General features: G+C 33.1%; 1 protein-coding gene and 1 long non-coding RNA gene across 4 annotated transcripts; one reads left to right on the forward strand and one right to left on the reverse strand.

The window, feature by feature from the left end:
- Positions 1-71: 71 nt before the first annotated feature.
- Positions 72-25,306, reverse strand: pnoca (prepronociceptin a). 2 transcript variants are annotated; one of them, XR_015513223.1, is made up of 4 exons: positions 25,213-25,306; positions 7,992-8,144; positions 1,109-3,101; positions 72-871 (listed from the first exon to the last, which is right to left on the reverse strand). XR_015513223.1 is itself a non-coding variant. In XM_087290251.1 (3 exons), exons 2-3 carry the CDS (start codon positions 8,112-8,114, stop codon positions 2,517-2,519), a joined length of 708 nt encoding a protein of 235 aa, XP_087146377.1. In that variant the 5' UTR covers positions 8,115-8,144; positions 25,213-25,306; the 3' UTR covers positions 72-2,516. The 2 variants fall into 2 exon arrangements, 1 of the variants encoding a protein (XP_087146377.1); XM_087290251.1 differs by having other exon boundaries at positions 72-3,101.
- Positions 1,799-13,016, forward strand: LOC147833045 (uncharacterized). 2 transcript variants are annotated; one of them, XR_015513225.1, is made up of 4 exons: positions 1,799-1,868; positions 1,966-2,079; positions 12,727-12,784; positions 12,858-12,990. It is a non-coding gene; the product is annotated as an uncharacterized LOC147833045 (long non-coding RNA). The 2 variants fall into 2 exon arrangements; XR_015513224.1 differs by lacking the exon at positions 1,966-2,079 and having other exon boundaries at positions 12,858-13,016.
- Positions 25,307-25,816: the final 510 nt, after the last annotated feature.

Consider the following 25,816-nt stretch of genomic DNA (forward strand, 5'->3'; position numbering starts at 1 on the left):
TTTAGTACTTCAAATCAACAATGAACAAAATACTTCAGGACACACAATCATTTGCTGCATGACAAGCCACAGAAAATAGTAAACTATTTTATTTGACATAGTTCATTGTTACTATGTACAGTTCATTTAGAGAACATTGTTTTTTTGTATTAATCCTTGGAATAAAGGGAAAAGCATGACTCTGCATCAATACATATTTTCATATGCGCAAATACAAATCAACTTTGTCAGTTCAAATAAAATTATAATTAAAGCTATTAATGTGCCACTCTTAGATGAGGAAGCAAACTCTGTGTGTGTATGTGCATGGCAGAATCTGTTATGTTTGTATAGGCATTTTACAGTGATGAGTCTTTGCTGAAATGGTTTATGACAAATCCGCCTCTGTTTATTTTTGAAGGGACACAGTAAACACTGATATCTTTTCTTAATCTCCTTAAAGGAATAGTTCACCATAGAAATATTGCTTCTATCAGTCATTTATGGTCATCAGTGACCCTGAACCACAAATCAGTCATAAGTTAAAAAGGATATACTTTTACACAATAGGCAAATGTACATTGTATATGCCAACATGATCAATTCTTCTGTTATGCAAAAATCTTTAGTAGCCTATATTAGATAAATAGGCTCTTTGGAGATATTTTGTAAATTTCCTATTATAAATATATCAAAACTACATTTTTGATTAGTCATGTAAAATACTTAGAACTTAATTTGGACAATTTAAAGGTGATTTACTCAGTATTTTGATTTGGTCTCAGATTTCAAATATCCACAGTCATATGTTGGCTGAACATTGGTCTATCCCTGCTTTAAAAAACAGCTTAAACCAGCCTGTTGGTTGGTTGGTTTTAGCTGGTCGACCAGCCTGGTTTTAGAGGGGTTTTTAGGACATTTCCAGTCTGGTCAGCCTGTCAGGCTGGAAAATGACCAGCTAAAACCAGCTTAACCTGCCTGGTTTAGGCAGGATGTAGCTGGTTTGGTTAGGCTGGTAAAGCTGGTTTTAGCTGGTTATCTCCCAGCCTGATCAGCTAAGACCTGCCTGGAATGGACAAAAGCCCATCTAAAACCAGGCTGGTCGACCAGCTAAAACTAGCCAACCAGCCTTTTTTTTTAGTAGACCATTTTTGAGGGACCATTTTTGAACTAAAACAATGGTCCCAACGTATTTCCTGTTTAATTTTTAATTTCTAACTTCAGAGAATTTAAAAAAAGCCATATTAATAAATAATATGATAATATGAAAAAGCAGGAAAGGTTCTAGGACCAATGACATGACCACACTGAAATGGTCTATTAACAAAGTATACCATAATGCAAAGCATATTTATTCATTTTTCAGATAATGCACAAATCCTGATACTTAAGAACAATTTTGTGGTCCAGAGTCAAATAATTTTGACACTTTTAGTACTTTCATTCATTCATTAAACACAATGTCTGGCATTTTTGTTTAACATTTTGGCATTTCATTTATAAAGCTTATATATTTTATAGATTCAAATTGTCTACATTCATACAAAACAGCCATTAGTGAAATAGTGAAAAGTTTTTTTGTAATATTACTGCACATATAAGCTCAAAATGTTTCATAAAGTGGTCCATTTGATGCAAGATTTATCCAGCCATTTTGCGAGGCCTACTGAACTAATTTGTAAATTTTCTCCAACATGCTTCATGCAGTTCACATGAACAGATTGCCAGAAGAGAGTTTGAATGCAAGCGTGAGATATGAAAGCAAAAAAATTAATGGATCAAGTTTTTTCCACATTCGCACATTCGAGCGTCATCCGCCATCTTTAAAGTTTGACTAGATGCGACCTGATGTGGGCTACGTTTTAGAAAAAGAAGATAACTTTTCCCAGGTGAGAATTTCTGGGTTTGTTTTTTTATTGTATTTATTTGGTACTCAACATTCCAGGGTTTTAAAAATGGTAACAATATAAACTAATAACATGTTAGCGACGATGCTGATGAAGGTTGAGTTTCCTCCATACAACAACTTGCTTAATAGCAGCCCATTAACAGACGCTAACGTGGCATCTCTGCGAGGTTTTTTCGCCCAAAACAATACAAGTAAGTCATGACAATTTTTTATATAAGTTTTGGCGAACTATTCCTTTAATCGTCCTATTTTGTGCCTGCCTGGCGCATCCTACCTCAATTTCTAGCAGTTCTTCTTTTGATTTACCAATAGGTGGCAGTATTGTTGAGGAGATGTGTTTAGACTTGTTTTTTTAATTCAATATTATACAACACCAGTCAACTAAAGCAATAAGTGTCTTAGATTAAATCTGAAGAGTTCTTAAAAGCTAATTTCACTTATTGTAAGCTTTGTTTGACAGATTAGATGCTTCAGTAAGTAAATAATCACACATTTAACCTTGTGGCACTATGAGAGAGAGATAGAGAGATAGAGAGAGAGAGAGAGAGAGAGAATGATGCACAATAGTTTTCAAATGAGCATAACAAATGGTTTGCTGGGTAAGTTTATTGGCTTCAAAGGTCAAAGCTTACTCGTTCTGTTGAGTGAGATCAGCAGACATGCTATTGTACTCGCTAGCTCGACTACTCATGCCCAAATACTGCTTGAGGAACTCGCTAAAGCGCTTCTGGTTGTTCCACTTGCGAGCAGATTTGCGGACCCCTATGAAACCTCCATATCTCTTTTGCAAAGACCTGCCAGGATCGATGAACTTCCTGTAGCCGTACTTGTTTTTGAGGAAGCCTCCAAAGCGTTTGATTAGGTGAATAGCAGATTCTTGCTCGTCTCCTTCGATCTCGCTGTCTCCATCACGCTCTTCTTCCGATTCCTGTGCTGATTGTACTTGCAGGAACTTGTATTTTTTGCTGAGCTGCCTGTCTTGGTCATCAGCACCCAAGGCCCGTGTTATGTGGTCAAACCTCTGGAGGGTTTCAGAAAGCTGCTCATCATCCTGATCCACTGGCAGAGAGGTGTCCGGCTCCTCTTCTGCTCTTTTCAAGATGGAGCCTTCGACCGATAACAAGGCTTTTGGTTTCTGCTCCACGATGGTCCTGCGACACATTTCCCAGGTGTCACCTGGGGAAAGTTTACCATGACACTCAACCAGACACACCTGAAGGAAGACACACATTGGCACACTATCAATATCAGTGTTGGGGGAAGTTACCTTTGAAAGTAATGAATTACAGTATTAAGTTACTCCCCAAAAAAGTAACTAGCTGCATAACTTAGTTACTTTTTATGCAAAGTAATGCAAGTAATGCTACTTTTAAGCTACTTTTGAGTTACTTTTTGAGTTACTTTATCATAGACTTGATCTCCTTCAGAACTTGCTGGGTATTTTTCGTTGTCTTTTTTTAATAGAGGAGCTCTGCATTTAACAACACAGCTTTGCAGGTATAACCTACACCTTCATTTACCTTTAAAAAAACCTAAAAATTATGTTACCTTAAGAGAACTTCCTGACGCTATACATGCCGTTTACAGAGTAATGAAAATTGAAAGCAATGTGTTTGCTACTTTTGTATTTAGTTCAGTATAATCACTGTCGATTGCGACCAATCCGCTTTTTTCCATGTGTTCAAAATAATGAGCATACTTCCATACAGAAATGTAAAGCTCTGCCATCTTGGTTTTTGTCTGGTTCCGCAGGGAGCTCATTTTTTTCTTATTGGATTTGATTCAACGTGATTATCCTAATTTTAATTCAGGAAACTATTTTTTAATCTCTAAAAAAGTAACTAAAATATTATTACTTCAATACAATTACTACTTACAAAGTAATTCGTTAATTATTACTTAAAAAGTAATATTATTACGTAACTCGCGTTTCTTGTATTGCATTACCCTAACACTGGTCAATATCATCATGCTTTGAAAAAAAAAAAAAGGTTCTTTATTGAGATTGAGGGTTCCATTTTATGAAAAGTCTTATGGACTTATGGACAAGATCCATGCATTGTAGAAGTGAACTCGGATTTGGTAGGTAAAATCTGGCTTCATATTTAATTTAACTCTTTAGCAGTCATTCTCAAATTTATCGAACAAGCCTTCGTTCCACGAGTGCTGCTTTTTGAAGTGACTCATTCTGTAGGTTGGAAATGATTTATTGAATTGATTCATGGACCCTTTTCACAGGACTGTTATAACTCGTTTAACTTTCATCATAAACTTAAATCCTTAAAATGTTTTTATTATTTAGATTTATTTTAAACGTATGAAAATTTCTATGCATTTATAAACCGTATGTATTATATTATTTTTTGCGTCAAATTACATAAAATGTAATATTTCAGCAAATAGGATTGTATAAACATTATTTGTTGTATACTCTCCCATTCACTGTGCTCTAAGAAACCCGGAAATGCAGAAATACTTGTAATATGTGTTAGAAAGCAATGGGAATTTCATTCTTCCTTCATGATTAACTTTTTTAAATCAAAGTTTACAATGGGGGGTGCACTGAAAAAAAAGATTAATTGGATTTAGTCATTTTTTAAGGCAAACAATATGTTGGGCTGAATTTAAACAATTTAGTAATGTTCAACTTAACTTATTTGATTAAAATCATTCCATATGAATAGTTTGCAACCACTTACATTAAAGTTTAGTAAATCCAATAAATCTTTTTTTTTTTCCAATGTGTAACTCGAAATTCATTCATTCATTTTCTTTCCGGCTTAGTCCCTTTATTATTTAGGGGTCACCACAGCGGAATGAACTGTGAAAACACCTGTAATGTGTGTTTGAAACTGAAGCAATGGGAATTTCATTCTTGCTTCATGAGTAACTTTTAAAAATTGTGGTTGAAAAATAGGCATGGGCTGGTATTAGATTCTGACGGTATGATAACCGTGGATAAAAATATCCCCGTTTACAGTTTCACAATATTGTGATTACTGCTCTAAAAATGTCTGGGTGTAAAAACAACAACCTTTTTCCTTTTTCCCCACATTGAACACAATACATTTTATTTTAGGAAACTTTTAAAATATTTTGGCTTTTTAAATGTTATTTTTATTTAATTAAAAAAATGTTGTATTTTATTTTAAACATCTTAATTAGTTTCAAAAGGACTGAAATTAGTTGGATTGAATTTAAACAATTTAGTAATGTTCAACTTAACTTATTTTAATTAGAAATCATCCCATATAAATATTATGCAACCACTTACCTTAAGAAAGTTTAGTAAATTCAGTGAATCTTTTTTCAGTGTGTAACTGGACATTAATTAATTAATTAATTAATTAATTAATTAATTCATTCATTCATTCATTCATTCATTCATTCATTTATTTTCTTTCCGGCTTGGCTTAGTCCCTTTATTAATCAGGGGTCGCTACTCACCACACCCCTAATAAATAAAGGGACTACAACTTATCAAGCATATGTTTTACGCAGCGGATGCCCTTCCAGCTGCAACCCATCACTGGGAACCACCCATACACTCATTCACACACATACACTACGGACAATTTAGCTCACCCAGTTCACCTAAAGGGCATGTCTTTGAACTGGAAGGAAATTGTAGTACCCGGAGGAAATGAACACGAACACGGGAAAAACATGTAAACTCCTCACAGAAATGCCAGCTGATGCAACCAAGGCTCGAACCAGCGACTTTCTTGCTGTGAGGTGATCATGCTACCGACTGCGCCACCGTGATGCCCTAGTAAATCAAATTAATCTTTTTTTTTTCAGTGTGTAACTGGACATATTGTGTGGAAAATGTTTTTGCAATTAGTCAAAAAGGTTTTTTTTTTTTTCCAATTTATTGCATGGTTGAGCTGAGATCATATGAAACAGGGCTCTTGAATGTGGATATTTCTAGACAGGTTTATCTTAAGAATGCTGGACCAGAGATTAACCCTTTAAAAAAATCTGAAAAGTGTTTTTCATGAGAATTTAAAGTAGCAACAGGGAACTAAAGTCATGACCTTCACACATTAAAATGGAGAGGCCGCAACTTTGGTTTCCTATAATCCGCTACAATCGTTTAACCCATTTGAATTAAAAGTGTGATCTCCAGGGAGTTGGTTAGAGACAAGAATGGGAGATAAAGAGAGGGTCATTCATGCTGAAAAAATGATAAAAACACCTCGGGCAGTTCTGTGGAGGGCTAACTCAGGCCCATCAGTTTCCGTAAGCAGCCTTTGCCAAATGACGTTATTGTGTTTCTACTTAATTATCCAACATCATAACTCAATCACTCCAGCTGTTTTGAGTCAAGGCCCATCTTTAACCAAATTAGCACTTCTGCCCCCTCAAATGCGTCTTATTGACATGAATCAGAGAGTATGTTCTGCTCTGCTCCCAGCTGTAATCACTGCAGTGCACAACCACATTCCACTGTTATGATCGGTATAATCATGTCAACTAATGAGGGGTCTCTGGGAAATTCGATACAGTAGAGAACATAGGTCTTGAACAGTGGAAAAAAAATAAACAAGATGAAGAAAAATGTATGTGTAAAGTAACAGAAAACAATGTACAGTTGAAGTCAGAATTATTAGCCCCCCTTTGATTTTTTTTCTTTAAAAATTATGATTAACAAAATCATCATTTTTGTTAATCATCAAATGATGTTTAACAGAGCAAGGGAATTTTCACAGTATGTCTGATTATATTTTTTCTTTTGGAAAAAGTCTTATTTGTTTTATTTCTACTAGAATAAAATCAGTTTTTATTAAAAAAAAAAAACATTTTAAGTTCAAAATTATTAGCCCCTTTAAGCTATATTTTTTTTCGATAGTCTACTGAACAAACCCTCACTACACAATAACTTGCTTAATTACCCCAACCTGCTTAGTTAACTTAATTAATCTAGTTAAGCCTTTAAATGTCACTTTAAGCTGTATAGAAGTGTCTTGAAAAATATCTAGTCAAATATTATTTACTGTCATGATGGCAAAGATAAAATAAATCAATTATTAGAAATGAGTTATTAAAACTATTATGTTTAGAAATGTGTTGAAAAAAACTGCTCTCCATTAAACAGAGATTAGAGGAAAAAATAAACAGGGTGGCTAATAATTTTAACTTTAACTGTATATGGACTAGGAATGCTCCGATTGATCAGCTGGGGATCGGTATTAGGCATGTGACGATAACCGTTTACAAGGTATACCGTGGTTTGAAGAAGTCAAGGTTTTAAAACCACCAACATTTTCTAATACTGTTCCTAAGGTATGTGTAATTTTTTTTTATTTACATTTACTTTTAATTTTTTAGGAAAACAGTATCACCAGCAGAAAAAAATATCCAAAGATGCCATTTTAAATTGTACAGAAATCTGTGTATTTAAAATAAATGAAGACAGCAGTCTGACATGTTTACTGCTCCAAAATATTTTAAATGTTTCTCAAAATGAAATGTATTGTGTTCAAAGGGGAAAAAAGTTTGAGTTTTTTTTTCAGGGTGTCTGCAGGGTCTTAAAATGTCTTAAATTTCAAAACAAACTTTTTTTTTTAAACAAAATTCACTGAAATATGCTGTTGTGGATCTTAAATACTTTTAAACAGTTTTAAACTTTTCCATAAGTGTCCATGTAAAGATAGCCAATCAGTGCAACCAACAAATCCATCTAAAAAAAATGTAATGAAATTAACATTTATTAACTTTTAAGCAATATGGTTTAATTGTGTTCTTTGCATCCTTACAATAACATTTGTTTAATAGTTCCATGTTTTCATATTTTTATGCAAAATTTAATTGTGCATAAATTTTGTTTAATTTAGCTTTAAAACTTTAAGACATTTTGATTGTCTTTAATATTGTTTATGCTACATTGCATTTGTGAAAAATAATCTGTTTTGTAATCAGCCATTTATTTGAGAAATAATAGAATATAACACTTTAGGATCATATGAGATCTCTGATTACATCTGCTTGTGTCCTTGGTGAGGTACTTTTTCAGATTTAAAATTCTCAAAGTCTTCAACAGCACTCTGTTGTCTAAAAGAGTTCTTGTGAGAGATGTTGTTTGTGAAATGTAGGGAATTACCAGATTGTTGAAGGCATATTCATTAGGCAGTTTCTGGCTGCAGAAGAGGCAATCCTTCTGGCAGTCACACCACGCTGGGTTACAGAGTCCAAGCAACAGTAGCGTCCACAGTGGAGCCTTCATCACGAAGTGTGTTAACAGCTGAAGTACAGTCTGCAGAGAGATGGAGAGCAGAGATGATGGCGTGAGAGAGAGAAAATTGGTTACAGTTCCAGGAAGTAAACCACAACAGAATGTGGATTAGTTCAAGTCAAAAGACTGACTGATTCTGATCAAAAGTGATCAACTGTTTTAGAAATAAGGCTAGATGACATCAAAGTTATATATATATATATATATATATATATATATATATATATATATATATATATATATATATATATATATATATATACGTATATATATATATATATATATATATATATATATATATATATATATATATATATATATATATATATATATATATATATATATATACGTATATATATATATATATATATATATATATATATATATATACATATACGTATATATATATATATATATATATATATATATATATATATATATATATATACGTATATATATATATATATATATATATACGTATATATATATATATATATATATATATATATATATATATATATATATATATATATATATATATATATACGTATATATATATATATATATATACGTATATATATATATATATATATATATATATATATATATATATATATATATATATATATATATATACGTATATATATATATATATATATATATATATATATATATATATATATATATATATATATATACGTATATATATATATATATATATATATATTTTTTTTTTTTTATTTATTCTTTTAAATCAATAAAAAAATAAATAGCCAGAAGCATCCCTTTAGCATGCCAAGACTGCATTTAAGCGTGAAGTCAAACAGTAATATTGTGAAATATTTGAAATTCAATCACACACTGTAAAACCTAACAGTGAAAGTCACTAAATAAAATGAGTTTGTTTAACTTTGAGTTACTTAGTTACTTTGACTTTAAAACTCACTATATTAAGCAGAACTCAAAGCAAATTATTTTTGCTGCTTGTTCAAACTACTAATTTAAAATGAGCTAAATCAACACAATTCTTGAGTTTTTTTGAGACAACCTAATTGTTTAATGTTAAAATCACTTATATTTGTAAAAACAATAACATTAACTTAATTGATTTGTGTTGGGACAACATAAAGGAATTGTGTGGAACCTAGTATTTTTTTTACAGTAAATGGCTGACTGTAAAATACAGGCTGGATGACATAAATATTGCTTATTTATATACATTACTACACTGTAAAACACAAAAGTCAATTTTATCAAATGAAATGAGTGTAGTTAACTTTAAAATTGACTGAAAGTAAAAAAAGTTTTGAACTGTGTTAAAGGTAATGAGTTAATGAAATACCTCATTACTTCACCTTAAATGGAGTAAGTTCACAGTACTCATATAGATTAGTTTTTTTTTTTGCTCAAATGGTTTGTAGCAATCGGTTTGCTCAAACGGTTTAAGTTGCTTTAACTTATTTGGTTGTACAGTACTGCAATTGGTTTGAGTTCTCTTCATTTATTGGGTTTTACTGTGCTCCAATTGCTTCATTTACTCAACAGGATTAAGTTCACAGTACTCATTAGGATTCGTTTTTGAACTTAAATTGTCTGTTGCAATTGGTTTCCTCAAGTAGTTTGAGTTACCTTAACTTTTTGGGTTTTACAGTGTATTTAAAGCTTTAGGGTTGGTATAGTCATTTCCTTTTAATCGATACAAAAATAAATAACCAGAAGCATCACTTTAGCATGCCAAGTCTGCATTTATTTGAGTATACAGTCAAACAGTAATATTATAAAATAATTTAAATACAATCATACACTGTAAAACCTAACAGTGAAAGACACTTAATGAAATGAGTTTGGTTAACACATAATAGTTTGAGTTACTTTGACTGAATGAAAAATTTTTTTTTGCTGCAGATTTTTTTTTTTTTTTTTTTTGGACAACCTAATTGTTAATGTTTAAATCATTTAAATTTGTAAGTTAACTTAATGAACTTGTGTTTTTGAAAAAAACTGAAAAAAAAGGATGTCTGAAAAATTGTTGCAAACAATTTATATGTGCTGAATGTGAACAAACAAATACAATTTAGTAATGTTTCAGCTTAATTTGTTTGTTTAAAATTAAGCCCATTTACATTGTTTACAACCGCTTAACCTAAAAATTAGAAAATCATCTTTGCATCATTTTTTTTCAGTGTAGAAATAGGCTGGATGACATCACTGTGGTTTATTTATATGCATTACTATTTAAAGCTTTATGGTTGGTATAATCATTTCTTTTCAATCCAAAAATAAATAACCAGAAGCATCACTTTAGCATGCCATAACTGTGTTTATTTCAGCATAAAATAACAGTAATATTGTGAAATATTATATCACAAATTGAAATGCAATTATATGTATATATGATTTATAAATATCTGGAAAATATAATATCCTTTATTTCTGGGAAAAGCTGGATTACATTTATTTTCTTCTTGTCTTTAGTATAGCATGATCTTTTATTTCTTGGTAACGCTTTACAATAGGTTGTAGTTAAAATTAGTTAATGCATTTACTAACATGAACAAACTATGAACAATACATTTACTGCAGTATTTGTTCACGTTAGCTAATGATAGTTAATTGAAATGAAGTTGTTGATTGTTAGTTCATGTTAACTCACGGTGCATAACCAAGCATGACTTTAGATGTCAATAATGCATTAGTAAATGTTGATTATTAAATGCTGTACACGTATAATTTATTATTATTCCATGTTAGTAAATACATTAACGAATGAAACCGTATTCTAGATAGTGACCTATTTCTTTTTATTTTCAATGTCGAAAGCAGTTGTGCTCCCTAAATAATTTTTTTGTAAACCGTAATAAATTCTTTTAGGATTCTTAACTTTAGTAAAAAACCCGAAACAAACAGCATTCATTTGAAATGTGTACAAATATTTAGTGCCATTTGATTAATTGAAATAATTCATGCTAAATCAAAGTATACTTTCATTTAAAAACAAACAAACAAACAAACATTTATTTACTGTAACCTTGCAATGCCTTTCACAATGTACTTGCTTTTGATTTTAAAGGTATAAAGAACTTTACTGCTATTACACACTGACTGATTGTTTTTATTTATTTGTTATTATTGTATTGGAGTTGTGTATGCACCCTATACGTACACTTGCTGTACATTTGTGTGACACTTGAGAACTTTGATGTTTGCAGAATGCTAGCTATGTGTCTTTTCTGTTAAAGCTACAAAAGAGAAATTAGTGTTGGGGATGTTTGTATTTTTTGTTTGTTTGTTTTTGTTGACTGCTTGATTTTCTGTTTTGTGCAAATTTATAAAAAAATCCTATAAATAAAGTATATAAAAACATCTGTTTGCTTTAAAAAACAACAATTCAGAACATATAAGAATCCTAAAGACATTTGCAGAGCTTAAAATAAAGACGCCGGAGCTAAATATGTTATCTAGTCCACAGAAAAACAACTTGCTTGTCGATTAAACATCATTTATTAAATAATTAATGATGCTTTATTGTGGCAGTGATGGTTGTTGCTGGGCGTCTTGTTTTCTATGTTGTTTTTCTTGGCGGAAGCTTTAAGCTTATCTAAGATTAATTAATTGAATAAAAGCCATTTCAATATTTAATGTTCAATTATTTGTTTACTTAACAAATGGCTATATGCAATAAGCAGATTAATATGCAGTCAGAAGGTCACTATTGCAAAATAAACCCCTTTAGGGTGAGATTACCTGGCAACACTGCCTGAAAACATGCCTCAGATTATCAAAAATAGATTCAGATGTAAAAGTAAACCACAATGATTTGGTTATCTCAATAGTTTTTACAAATTTAAGTGGGTTGAACGTAAATTAATTAAGTTATCCCCCCCAAAAAACCTTAGGAATAGTGTTGCTCAAATCATTTTGTATGTACTATAGTTTTAAGTCATTTTTTGAGTGTATGATGTTACCTAAAAATGTTTAAAGGTACGTCTTGCTTGGCAGACTTGGCAGTCCTTTATTAGCAAAATTCATCATCTGTAGTAATTGAAGCTCGAATTAGTGCTTGTGGCGTAATGAGAGCAGAATAAAGAAGAAGAGGAGGAGGAGGATTTGAGCCACTGTGATGCACGCTGGTTAAGCAGTCTTAGTCACCATATTAGTCCAAACAATAGAAAGGACTATAAAGCTTCAGCATAAAAAAGGATTGAAGCGCTTTAAGAATAAAACCCTTATTCTGTGGCTTCCTTGTCAAGCAAATAAAGCCCTGATGAGAATGTATGTTTTCAGGCCTGACAGGCTACCCGCAGAACCATCAGTTGTTTAGCTGCTTCTGAAGCAACATCGGGATAAATCAATTTCACCTGCATTACACTTGTACTGAAGGTGTCACCGCGAACAAAAGCAAAGGTGTAAGTCACGGAGAATCGATAGGCACCCCTGGAGTGAGTTTTATTGAATTCAGTCACTGTACGAGCAACGACAGGGAAAAACACATAATTATAAGTGTGTGTGAGTGAATTACGCACAACTTTATGTTGGGGTGAACGAGCTAGATATTGATTTTGCAACCCTTTAGTTAATTTAGTTTCTTTTTTTTTTATTTAAGGGAACTACAAGATGACGCAGCTAAATGGATTCTGGCCAGGGTGCAGCATTTCTTGGAGGTGATTTTTCAAGTGAAGATTGTACAGGTTTTTCCCTTTTCAGCATTTATTCAAGTTTCTCATTTAAATTTAGATGACTAGTACGGGTTTTGCTGTGCACCTGAGGTGAACCAGAAGTTCTTAATCTCGCCGCAGTTTGTACAGACCGATACATACATGTGGGATGCAAGAGCTTGGCAGGCCTTCAAGATTTAATTAACTAACTCAATTATGTAATAAAAAGGACTTAACTAAGATAGACACCGTGATTTAACTCCTGACCTTTGGAATTATCTCATATACTCAAAGGAAAGAACGATCTCTCATTAACTAAGTAGGAGGAAATTGGTGGAGTTTGAGAAACTGTTGGTTTTATTTCATAAGAAGGCTTTTGTTTCCGAACAGTGGCTATGTTTACATGTGCATGAGTAATCAAGTTATTTACGTTAATCTGAATAAGGCAATAATACGATTAAGGTGTTTACATGAGTTGTGTTTTGAATGTTCCTTTCATGATCCCGTTTTACATGTTAACAGCACTTAATTCGATTACAGTTTTTCTTCCACATTCACAAAACAGTTAACAAACAGGCCTAAACAGCGGCACTCATGGTCAAAATGACACAATTTACTTGCAAAACGCACACACCGTGTCAAAACATATAAATATAAAAATAAATAAAAAATCAAATATGCAACAAAAGCTAGTTTTACCTGTAAACAACACAACTTGCAAACAAGTTAATGAGCTCTTTTAATTAATCATTACACAATGGACAACAAAATACAAAATACAGAACTCCGTGTGAATCAGTGCACTATTGCTTGCAATTGTAGCCTATTGGCAATGCCATTTGTTGTCTTTCTATTTGGGCTGTCAAGTTTGCCTTTTTGCAAAGAATTGGATCCAGAATAAGAAATGCTTTGATTAAATGTATATTGAATTCGAACTGTGACTGAAAACGTAAATACTGTAAAAAAAAAAAACAGATAAAAAAGTAATGAAATACTTTAAATATTAGAGAAAACACGTTAACCAATATACAGTCAAACCTATTGGAAGTATAGGACATAGCCACTCTTGACCTCCTCCATCCATGCTGGCACAGGACGACACAAACCTTCCACCGTTTTTAATGTTTGCAGACTGATTGCTAATTGAAGATTTGTGTAAAGGAGTGTCAAACCGGTGTTTCAGTGATTTCATGCTGATCTTGATAGTTTCTAATGGTTAGGAGTAGACGGTTTCTGTTTGGTTATCATAGCTAAAACAATGGAGTTTGGACTGCTTGAATAACATCTGTGTTAACTGTTTTGAAAAATGGTAGGGAAAATGTGTCAACCCAACGAGAAAGGGTTTACACATTTGCAAGACATGTCCTCTGCTCTGCTTGGATAGTGATGATGAAAATAAAGTGGATCCTAGATTCTTTAACCAGGTCAAAGCAAACAAGAAAATGTCATTGTGTTACCAGGCTATCCACATGGCCTCCAGAGTTTCATGTCATTTTGGATGTTTCATTTTTAATTTGTCCACTTTAACTGCAGTTCGGCATTTTCACTTCATCATTCAGGAACATATTATTAATGCCCCTGTGACAAACTGAGGTAACTTATTGGATGCGTGTAAGAAGTATGGTGGGTGAAAGAGTGTTGTTTTAATGGTATTTGATATCCCACAACGAATAGGAGAAGAAATAGCTGCATTTTGCAGTGTGTGTGTGTGTGTGAGTGTGTCTGTGGTCCTTTACTGACTCAGTAGGTGCGGAGAATAGTGTCAAGCAGTTGTGTGTGTATAGACTCTTCTGTAGAAAAACACGGCGAAAAGTCCTACATGATGGTAATAGTTTGATTGCAGTGTTTGCATGTCTGTACTGCACTTCAATGATGTGACTAAAATCGGCATACTCCATAGGTCTACATTCGATTTCTGTTTAGTTCGTTTATGACCTTAATCAGATTAAATTAATTAAAAATCGCTGTTTACATGGTAGACACTTAATCAGAGTATTGTCTTAATCGTATTAAAATTGGATAATTGGCCTCCATGTAATTGTACAAAGGTGTCTTCCTCGCAGTTGCAGTGCATTTAGAGATTATCTGCTGATGCTGATATACAGCATAGGCCTAAATGTACTTGCTAAGAATTAGCAATTGAGTGAATGAATGATTAAAGCATGCAAAATAAAACAAAATAATATTTTTTAAAGGCTTATAATAATACTTTTTTATAAATCAAAACTATATTTTTGGCATTTGAGACGCTGTATTTTACACTGATTTTATATTTTCAGTTTAGAACTTTGAGCCCCAATTTATCCATACCTCTGGCAAATTCTTAAAGTTAAACATTTCTTTTAATTTTGGACCAGAAATTACACAGGCTTCTTCCAAAAGATAACAAGACTATGTACAAGAGGCAGTGTTGTGGGGAAAAATATATTTCTCCGCTTTTATTTACATTTGTGCAAAAACCTTGTTAGAATTTGCCAGGGCTATAAATAATTTTGATTGTTTATACACTCATCGACCACTTTATTAGGTACACCTGTCCAACTGCTTGTTAACGCAAATTTCTAATCAGTCAATCACATGGAAAAAGCTCAATGCATTTAGGCATTTAGACATGGTCAAGACAATCTGCTGCAGTTCAAACCGAGGCTCAGAATGAGAATGAAAGGTGATTTAAGGGACTTTGAACGTGGCATTGTTGTTGGTGCCAGCAGCCAGACGGGCTGGTCTGAGTATTTCAGAAACTGCTGATCTACTGGGAACGGGTTAACGCGCCATGTCATAAAGCGGGATCTGAACCAAGCGTGAAAATGAGTTTACAGTACTCAAATGGCCTCCACAATCACCAGGGGCCTCATGTATCAACGCTGCGTACGCACAAAAACTTTGCGTACGCCAGGTTTCACGCTCAGAATCGCTCACGTTTGGATTTACTAACAATGAACTGAACGTGGAATTGTGCGCAGCTTCACGGCAGCTTTCTGGCTGGCGTACGCACATTTTTTGTGCGTGTCTGTTTTATTTCCATTGGCGACTCCTAGAGGCAGTTGTGTTAAATTCCTCTCTACAAAGTGTCTGAGCCTTGCAATGGCAGCTGTATGAGACAGGTTCATCTAGCAGGTATTTAAGGTTTCCATACCATACAGTTGACCAGCTAAACATTAAAGCACAATTTGCAGCGGTCGCCTGTTTTCCCAATGTAATCTGAGCTATCTACTGCACGCACATTGCTATAAAGACACTATCTGAAGATGAATTTGCATGCGTGAATCGGAAACATTTCCATTCAATAAATGTGCAAATAAAATATGATGCACAAACTTATTGATGATTCCTACTTGTCTTTCCCGTGATAAATAGTGGGCAAAATCTGATATGTAGCGGGGAAAAAAAGAAGAAAGAGTTCATCAGACGCTGGATTCGAGCCGTGTTCATGATCGAATGAGTCAATTCATAATCACATGAGTCTTACAAGGTGCACCACAGAGACTGTTAAGGATATTGCAACCTTTTACAAATATAATCCACTCTATATCTTTTTTTAATGCACTCAGTGCGATGTTCAGACCCAACTGTGTTAACCGCATCAGCTAAACTCTCCCACTCTATTTTTTTCTTTTGTTGTTAATTCCGGAGAACAAACTTGCAAATAACACCGCTTTTCTCCGGTCTACCTCCGAAAGCAGCACCTCCAATTCACATTCTGTTCAAAGTTTCTCTTTTTGCTTGATTTTGCCATTGCTTTTTCGTTGGGTTTTGCCATTAGCATAGTCATTAGCATATTCATACGGGGGAGGAGGCAGGGAGGGGTTTTGTGCTCGTGCATGTTGCGCTCAGTTTCACGTTCATTCAGATGTACAAAAGAATATGCGTGAGATTCGGCATACGCAGTGTTTCATACATCTGAATTTTTTTCTGCGTACGCACATTTACAGCTTTGTGCGTACGCAATGTTTTAGTAAGATTTCCACGCAAGTCTTCGTACATGAGGCCCCTGATCTCAATCCAATAGAGCACCTTTTGGATCTGGTGGAACAGGAGATCCACATCATGGATGTGCAGTCGATTAATCTGCAGCAACTGCGTGATGCTATCATGTCAATATGGAAATGAGGAATATTTCCAATATCTTGTTGAATCTACGCCATGAAGGATTAAGTCAGTTCTGAAGGTAAAAGGGAGTCCAAAGTGGCCGGTGGTGCGTATATATATGTTTCTTGTAAATGCAACCTCTATTTGAAGTTTCATTTTATTCATTTCATTTCTCATTTGAGATTTTATATATATATATATATATATATATATATATATATATATATATATATATATATATATATATATATATATAATCAAACTGCTGCTTTATTTCTCATCTCAAGGAAAAAGGTAACACTGGTTTGTGCGCATCAAGGTTTAGATAGGCACTTTCACACTTGTGAAATGAACTATACCAACAGATCGATTGCATCATACATTATTTTAACTGAACCAAAGTTGGCAAGTCTGAACACACCTAATAAAAGATAATAACTGCACAATAGCAGGCTGCTTTACTGAAGCATTTCAAATGCATCTACAATGCACATACAAATATACAAAATACTAGAGGCTCAGGTGGATTAGAGCAGCATTCTCCACCGAGAAGCTTTAAACGCACATCCTACTATTTAACACATACAATTTACAGTCCTGTTTTCATATTTGAAACCACCCTCCATTATATCAGCTTGTTTTTATCTGACAGACGAAGAGACACAATGAACTGATTTGCTGATGAATACAGTGAAGCACTTCTGTCATCAATCCTCATAAATATCATAATGAGAAATGACAGACATTGTCCAGTAAACAAAGCAAGTGGAGAGAATTCCATGTTCTGCTTGGTTTCCCATCTCCATATAACTCTGTATACTCATACTGTCCATCATTCCAGACGTCCTATCTCCTGAGATTTCCAATATATGCCCAACACATTTGGCTAAAAACACTCAATAGCTCAATTAAACTCCAGAGGTAAATGGGGCTGGTTTTGCACAGCTCATTTCTCAATCAAACGCGTCATAATCAGCGCTAAATACCAGAGGGCTTCTCAGCGGCGGAGACTGGCAGCATCTAATTAGAGCAGAATTTTGCAGATGGAAAGCTTTGAAAAATCGCTGCAAGGGACAAACACATAATCACGATCACATATAGAGTTTACATTATGTATGACACAACACCACCATCATAAACTAAGGGAACTGCAGAACATTATCATCATGTGTTGGCCACAGGGGTGGAGACTTTACTGTATGTGACGCTAGCTCTTACCTGCTTTGAATTAGTGACGTCAATTTCAGTCAAGCATGGTGCGTTAGATCAGTTAAAAAGGAGAGGAAATCAATGCCCATTATTACCAATCCACTATCAACCCTAAGAGGCTTTAGCTTCCAATATCTGATATGTAAAAGTGCCATTGTTATTGGCTGTAAACAGAGAAGTCAATGAAATGAGCAGTAAAGGAAGAACACCCATGAGGGATGTTTTATTGCTTGTGTGTTTTCTCTTGCATAGCTTTGGACGCTTAATGGCGAGGCTCCACTTAAAGGGCCATGAAACCCCCAAGTTTCACGATCAAAACATGACCTCTCTGGACAGAAATTTGAAATATAGAGCAATCGCCAATCATCTTGTTTAATCCCGCCCCTTTCCGCAGAGCTGTACGACAGATTTTCGCAAGCTCAAACTCTAGTGTGACCGCAGCTTTAGTTTGGAAAAAGTCAGAAAAGTGGGCGTGTCCAACTCTGTTTAGGTGGGAGTGTCGGAGGAGGGAAAGCACAAAAATTTGCATAAAAATGGGAGTTTCGATTTGGGCACAAGCTGATTTTCACAGAGGCAAAACAAACACACAGACGCAGGGCAGAAAGACAGTGACTGTGTTTACATGGACATCAGTAATCAAATTATTTGACAAATAATTAACTGGTGGACTTAAACTGCAGTTTGGCTCTTTCATTCAGGAATTTCATTCATGCCCCTTGTGACAAACGAGATATTTGATTCGAGGAATTGCTAGAAGCGTGTATTTTTAATGCAATGTTTAATACCACATGGCGAATGAGAGAGAGAAAAAAAACTCTGCATTTCTCTGTAACTTAGATACACGCGGTAGGTAGCGCCAGAAAGCCGTGTGTGTTATTCTTGTTACAAAATGCGGCGAAAATGCTACACGTCAGTAATAGTTTGATTGCGATGTTTACATGTTTACACTCAGAGAACAGTCTTTCAGTCTATAATATTGTAGTGATATTAACATTTATCTATGTGTCTAAAGAAATCAGAAACCCTCGTTATTAGCGACACTAGTGGTCATTCAGAGAACTGCAGCAACAATTTCAAGGGATTGTTCATTTTAAAAATAAAAATGCTGTCATTATTTACTCATCGTCTTCTTGTTTCAAACCTGTTTGACTTACTTTCGTCTGTTGAAATCAAATTAAGATATTTTGAAGTAATATGGAAACCTCTAACCATTGACTTTCATTAGAAAAACCAAATTCTCTTTGGAAGTCAATGGTTACAGATTCTCAGCTTTCTTTATAATATCATCTTTTGTGTTTAACAGAAGAAAGAAACTCATAAAGGTTTGGAATCGCTTGAGGGTGAGTAAATAGTGAGTACATTTACAGTTTTTGATAAACTATCCTTTTAATATGATTTAATATACTTAATATAATCCCTTTAATATGAGTCAATGGACTTCAATTGTCTAATAAACTCAAGGCCAAGTTATTTGAAGAGATTATTACATTTGAAGTGATTTACTTATGACAAACATCCAGATGATGTTTATGCAGTTAAGAACCGCATTCATTGAATACGTAAATATGAGCTGCTCAAAAACAAAATAACATACTAGGAAAATTTTAGTGGTGTGAAAACACCGTTAAAATGGGATAGATCACTCAAAAATGTAAATTCTGTCATAATTTACTTATCCTTTACTTGTTTTGAACCTGTTTGACTTCTGTTGAAGAGATAAGAAGACATTTTGAATGAAGCTGGAAACCTGTAGCCATTGACTTCCATACTATTAGTTTTTCCTTCTATAGAAGTCAGTATTTCAGGTCTTCAGCTTTCTTTATAATATCTTCTTTTGTGTTCATCAGAAGAAAGAAACTCTCAAAGGTTTGGAACCACTTGAAGGTGAGTAAATAATTTTTTTTTTGATGAACTATACTTTTAATATGACTTAATGGACTTAATATGATTCTAATATACACATGGAAAAAATAAGTTTTAAAAACATTTGCAGTGATTAATTTGTGACAAACATCCAGATGATATTTACACTGTTGAGTATGGCATTGATTGGATATGTATATATGAGCTGCTCTTTTTCCTATAAAGAACAAAATAACACACTATATTTATTAATTTCTCATTGAATATGGGTAATATATTTTGGTGCATTTGAACAAAACAAATTTATTAAACAGATATATTTATTAGGAAAATATATTAGTCACAAAACATCTTTTGAAATGGAAAGATGATACATTTAATTCATGAAAAATATTGCAAAAAAAAAAATTACAAAGTTCAAAATTTCATCAAAATGTTATATGTTTTTTGCTTCTCTTGATTTTTCCTCTTTTTGAAAATGTTGTTTAACATTTTTCCCTAAAATATAAATTTGGCCTACTAATTTTTGAACCATTATTGTAAGCTATTTTGTTAGATTAGCTCCAGATTTGGCTTCAGTGCTGACTAAACTAATGTATATGCACAAATATAATATTGTAAAGCTTTCTATAGGAAATATTAATGATGAGAGATTTATAAGGGTGTGTACTCGTACATGCTGAGCAAAGTATACAATTTAATTTGGATGAAACTAATGACTTAATATAGTGATTTCAGATGTCTGATTTACAGATTTTGGTTATCATGGCCAACCTGAGCAAAGTTTGAGACTTTGTTGAAATTTCTCCCGAATATCTGACTCCACATTGACGGCACACTGTCAGAATGATGGACAGGTGAGATAAAAGGAAATGAGGGGGGAAAGAATAGAGTGTGGCACACTTTGTTCACCTGCATGCCTCAGCAGGGCCGCTGAAGCCCATGAAGGTCAAAGACAAACATTTGTACAGACTCACAAGCAGATAAACGCAAGCACAGATTCAATGCAGCGCTCCCTCGACAACCACAACTCTTTTAACACTATATATTTTAATAAGAAATGATCAATAGCTGAGGTGGATTGATTCACCACACTTTAATGCCGCGGTCAGGGTGAGCTGTGCAGTGATGCTCATGATATTCAGAATTATACAATCAAAAAAAAGATTAAGGTTATTTTCATGCTTGTGATGCAAAAATAATTCTTTGATCTGCATTATTGAATCCTAACTTGAGGATTGAAATCATTCTGTGGTGCAGTCCTTCACACTAACAATTCATTATAGTTCATCAAATATCCATGATGCTTTGAAATATCTGAAAAAGTGAGTAAAAATCAACAGAGACTACTTGGAATGTAATAAAATAATGTAAATTAGGGCCTTAAAAAGTCTTAAAATGTTTTACATTTAAAAAACAAAATTTTAGGCTTTAAAAAGTCTTAATTTCACCTAAATCCATATCGACATCTATCCAATCATCAACAATACATCTCAATAAAACCTTATTTTTTATATTTAAGGTTTTTATTGCAAAGAGATACATTCACAACAGCTGTTACACATTCTTTACAGCAAATTCTCCAAATTAAATTCCCTAATCAGAAAACTAAACAACCCCAAAACAATTACATGATTCCACAATATCAAGCCATTAGAAATAAACTTCACCCTGCATAAGTCTAAAATTTCATTCTTAATGGTCTTAAAAGGGTCTTTAAAAGTCTTAAATTTGACTTGATGAAACCTTTAGAAACCCTGGTAAATATTACATATTATTTTTACTATTATCTTAATCACTTGTTTTTATGAGTATGCAATGCAAAACAAAAATGTAAAGTTATTATTTTATTTATTATTAAATTATTTTATTTATTATTAAATTGTTGTTTTATTTTACTTTTAATGAAGCAGGATTTTATATACAGGTGATTTTTTTTTCTTTTTTAAAATGTTTTCCAAACGATGTTTAACAGAGCAAGGAAATTTTCACAGTAAGTCTGATAATATTTGTTCTTCTGGAGAAAGTCTTATTTGTTTTATTTTGGCTAGAATAAAAGCAGTTTTTGATTTTTTTTTTAAATGTTAAAAGTTATACAATAACTTGCCTAATTACCCTAACTTGCCTAGTTAATCTAAATAACCTAGTTAAGCCTTTAAATGTCACTTAAGCTGTATAAAAGTGTCTTGAAAATTTAGAAATGAGTTATTAAAACTATTCCCTTAAGAAATGTGTTGGAAAAAATCTTCAAATGAGGAGGCTAATAATTCAAAGGATTTAACAATTCTGACTTCAACTGTATATAATATTTAAAAAAACTAAAGCAAAGAAAATAGTTTTTTTTTAAATATAAATAGTTCATTTTACAAATATACAGATAAAACAATTAATTGCAAGTTTTTTAATGTCCCATTTTTAATGTATGCTGGTCTATAATTATAATGTTCTTTATGCAGCAGATATACTGTATGTGCATTTTATATAACGTTTATTAGATTACTTAATCTTTTATTATGAAACCAGATTATCAATTCAATTTGATAAATGTTTCTATTAGCTGTGATTATGCTGTTATTCTTGTGCTCATTTTTTTTGCTTAGATTATTTACAGCACCGCCAGGACAGCTAATCAGGACTCAATTTCACAGTGGTTAAGACTTTGCTGTGAATTGGTTCGGATGAGCCGATACATTCGCCTCAGGGCCTCTTAGGAATAAATCTGACTATTCTTAAATTCTGCCAATACCCATATTAGCACAAATATTTATATTTATATTATCTAACATGTTGATTTATCATAGTTATTTTTAAGAGTAACAAAGTAAATCTGACATACAAAACATACAAGACATACAAAAACAGATCCTAAAATAAAACAGCACTTTGTTTCAAAAGACTTATCGTTGATTTGTAAGTCAGCCAGGTGTTTATTGTATATTAACAATACTATATTTTTTGCATCTGTTTTATTTATAATTATAACCACAGTTGTTACAAGCTCAGTTCCAATTAATCTTTTAGCATCGATACAACAGATATGAGAAGTCACTTTTTGATTATCCAAAGCAGAATTACATCCAGTGCAGTTTTTATAGTCAAATTTAGAATGGCTGTTTTAAAATGATATCAAACAATTATGTCAGTATAAAGCACTAAATGCTGAAGATATTTATATATCCTGGCCACAGAAGACTGCATGGTAATGACCCATGCACGGAGCAGGTGCCCAGTATTTTGTGCACGAAAACTCATCTCCTTTTCAAAAAATATTTCACAATGCAGCCAATATTCTCCTTAGCTGACTGATACACCCACGAGTACAGTAAATTTCTTTCAAACTTAAATATAGTTTATAGTAGTCTGGGTTATCCCCTGTATGGAGATGCATTGATTTCACCACTGTATGCATCAATCGATGACACAATTATGAGAGCAAAGTGAAAAATACAGCCCTGTCACTCACAAAGATAGGATTCAGAGGACAAATAACAGCTGTGAAGCATCATTATACGGTTGGAGTCAGAAGTATTAGCTCCCCTTTGATTTTTTTTTCTTTTTTAAATATTTCCCAAATTATGTTTAACAGAGCAAGGACATTTTTACAGTATGTCTGATAATATTGTTTTGTTTCTTCTGGAGTAAGTCTTAATTGTTTTGTTTCGGCAAGAATAAAAGCAGTTTTTCATTTTTTTACAAAACCATTTTAATGTCAAAATTATTAGCCCCTTTAAGCTAACATTTTTTTCTATAGGCTACAGAACAAACCATCGTTATACAATAACTTGCCTAATTACCCTAACCTGCCTAGTTAACCTAATTAACCTAGTTAAACCTTTAAATGTCATAGAAGTGTATAGAAGTGTCTTGAAAAATATCTAGTCAAATATTATTTGCTGTCATCATAGCAAAGATCAAATAAATCAGTTATTAGAGATGAGTTATTAAAACTATTATGTTTAGAAATGTGTTGAAAAATAATCTCTCCGTTAAATAGAAATTGGGGGGAAAAAATAATAGTGGGGCTAATAATTCAGGAGGTTAATAATTCTATAATCACTAGTTTTCAGCTTAAAATGCAATTTAAAGGCTCAACTAGGTTATTAGGTTAACTAGGCATTATTGGATAATACCGTTTTGTTCCGTAGCCAATTGAAAAAAAAAATCCTTGAGGGGGCTAATAACATCGGCCCTAAAAAATGTTTTTAACAATTAAAAAAGGCTTTTATTCAAACCAAACTAATGGATGTATAATATTTATTTTAGGAATATGATATATTTTTATACAGTTGCAATCATAATTATTAAACCCCTTGAATTACTAGCCCCCCTGTTTACCCCCCCCCCCCCCAGTTTCTGTTTAAGATTTCCTAAACACATTTCTCAACATAATAGTTTTAATAACTCACCTCTAATAACTGATTTATTTTATCTTTGCCATAATGACAGTAAATAATATTTGAGTAGATATTTTTCAAGACACTATACAGCTTAAAGTGACATTTAAAGGCTTAACTAGATTATTGAGGTTAACTAGACAGGTTAGGATGTTAGGCAAACGATGTTTTGTTCTGTAGACTATCGAAATAAAAAGCTTAAAGTGGATAATAATTTTGACCCTTAAAATGGTTTAAAAAAATTTAAAACTTCTTTTATTTTAGCCGAAATAAAGCAAATAAGACTTTCTTCAGAAGAAAGTTTTTTTTCAGACATACTGTGTAAATTTTCTTTCCCTGTTAAACATCATTTGCGAAATATTTAAAAATGAAAAAAAAAATCAAAGGGGGGCTAATAATTCTAGCTTCAACTGTAAGTATAAATATATTATAGGAAAGACTGTTAAAAGAATTCCTTGCTCTATTCAACAGCACTCAACACATTTGAAAAAAAAAATACAAATTTAAGATGAGGGCTACAATTTTTGACTCTATGTTAGGTTTTTTAATAAAACACTAGGAAGCACAAATAAAGTTACTAGGAAGCTTTTAGTGAAAAGTTCTTCAAAGGAACATTCAAAGGAGGATTTTTACAACGAAAAGAGTCCATTGATGTTAAAGATTCCCCATGGAACCATCAATCCCAATAAATAACATTTTATTTTTAAGAGTGCTGAACAAAGCAAATCATTTAGTGTTCGGAAAGACATGAGAGTTAATGAGTGATCACTTTAAATTCAGGGGGGAAATTAAATTTCACACTTTACGCTACAAACAATCAGTAGTTATAATCATGCAATGATATCTAAATAAATTGATCTGAAGAGTTTCTCCTCTTACCTGAGCTGTGTGTGGTTCAGGCACCTGTCCTGAGCAGATCTGCTGAATATAGAGGCGTTTATATTCTCCTTTCGCCAGCTTCTGTTTGTTTCCTAAGAGGATGCTGTTGCTCGGTCGTCTTATAGAGACACACCCCTCCCTGTGGTCCAACCCCTAACCCCCTGTTTTACAAGTGTGTGTGTGAGAGAGATGAGAGAGAAAGAGAGAAAAGACACACAGAGAAGACTCACTTACGTATTGGGACGGGTGGACGTCAAGACTTCTCTTCTACGTCAAAAGATTGCAGAACGAACTGGAAAACTAAAAATAAAGGCATTTTTTTTCCCCCAGAATATTCACACACTCATTGACAGTATGTCCTCTGTCCATTCATCCTCTGTTCGCTGATGAAGTGACGCTACAAGACAGTGCTGGTGCTTTGAGAGCTGTGTGTACAAAGCGTGACCATTAGGATTGCAGTGGATTAAACTTCAGTCTGTGCTGTTTTTCGGTGTCTAGCAAAAAAAGTTCAAATGAATATTGATCATTCATTCATTCATTCATTTTCTATTCAGCTTAGTCCCTTTATTAATCAGGGGTTGCCACAGCAGAATGAACCGCCAAC

Source organism: Danio rerio, chromosome 17 (assembly GCF_052040795.2).
Source record: "Danio rerio strain M-AB ecotype USA chromosome 17, GRCz13ab, whole genome shotgun sequence".
NCBI classification, from domain to species: Eukaryota; Metazoa; Chordata; class Actinopteri; order Cypriniformes; family Danionidae; genus Danio; species Danio rerio.

Coding starts and splice junctions, on each gene's coding strand:
- pnoca (XM_087290251.1), bottom strand. CDS start 8,114: ATGAAGGCTCCACTGTGGACGCTACTGTTGCTTGGACTCTGTAACCCA. Junction 3,102..7,991: donor AATATGCCTTCAACAATCTG/GTAATTCCCTAC, acceptor GTCTTCCTTCAG/GTGTGTCTGGTTGAGTGTCA.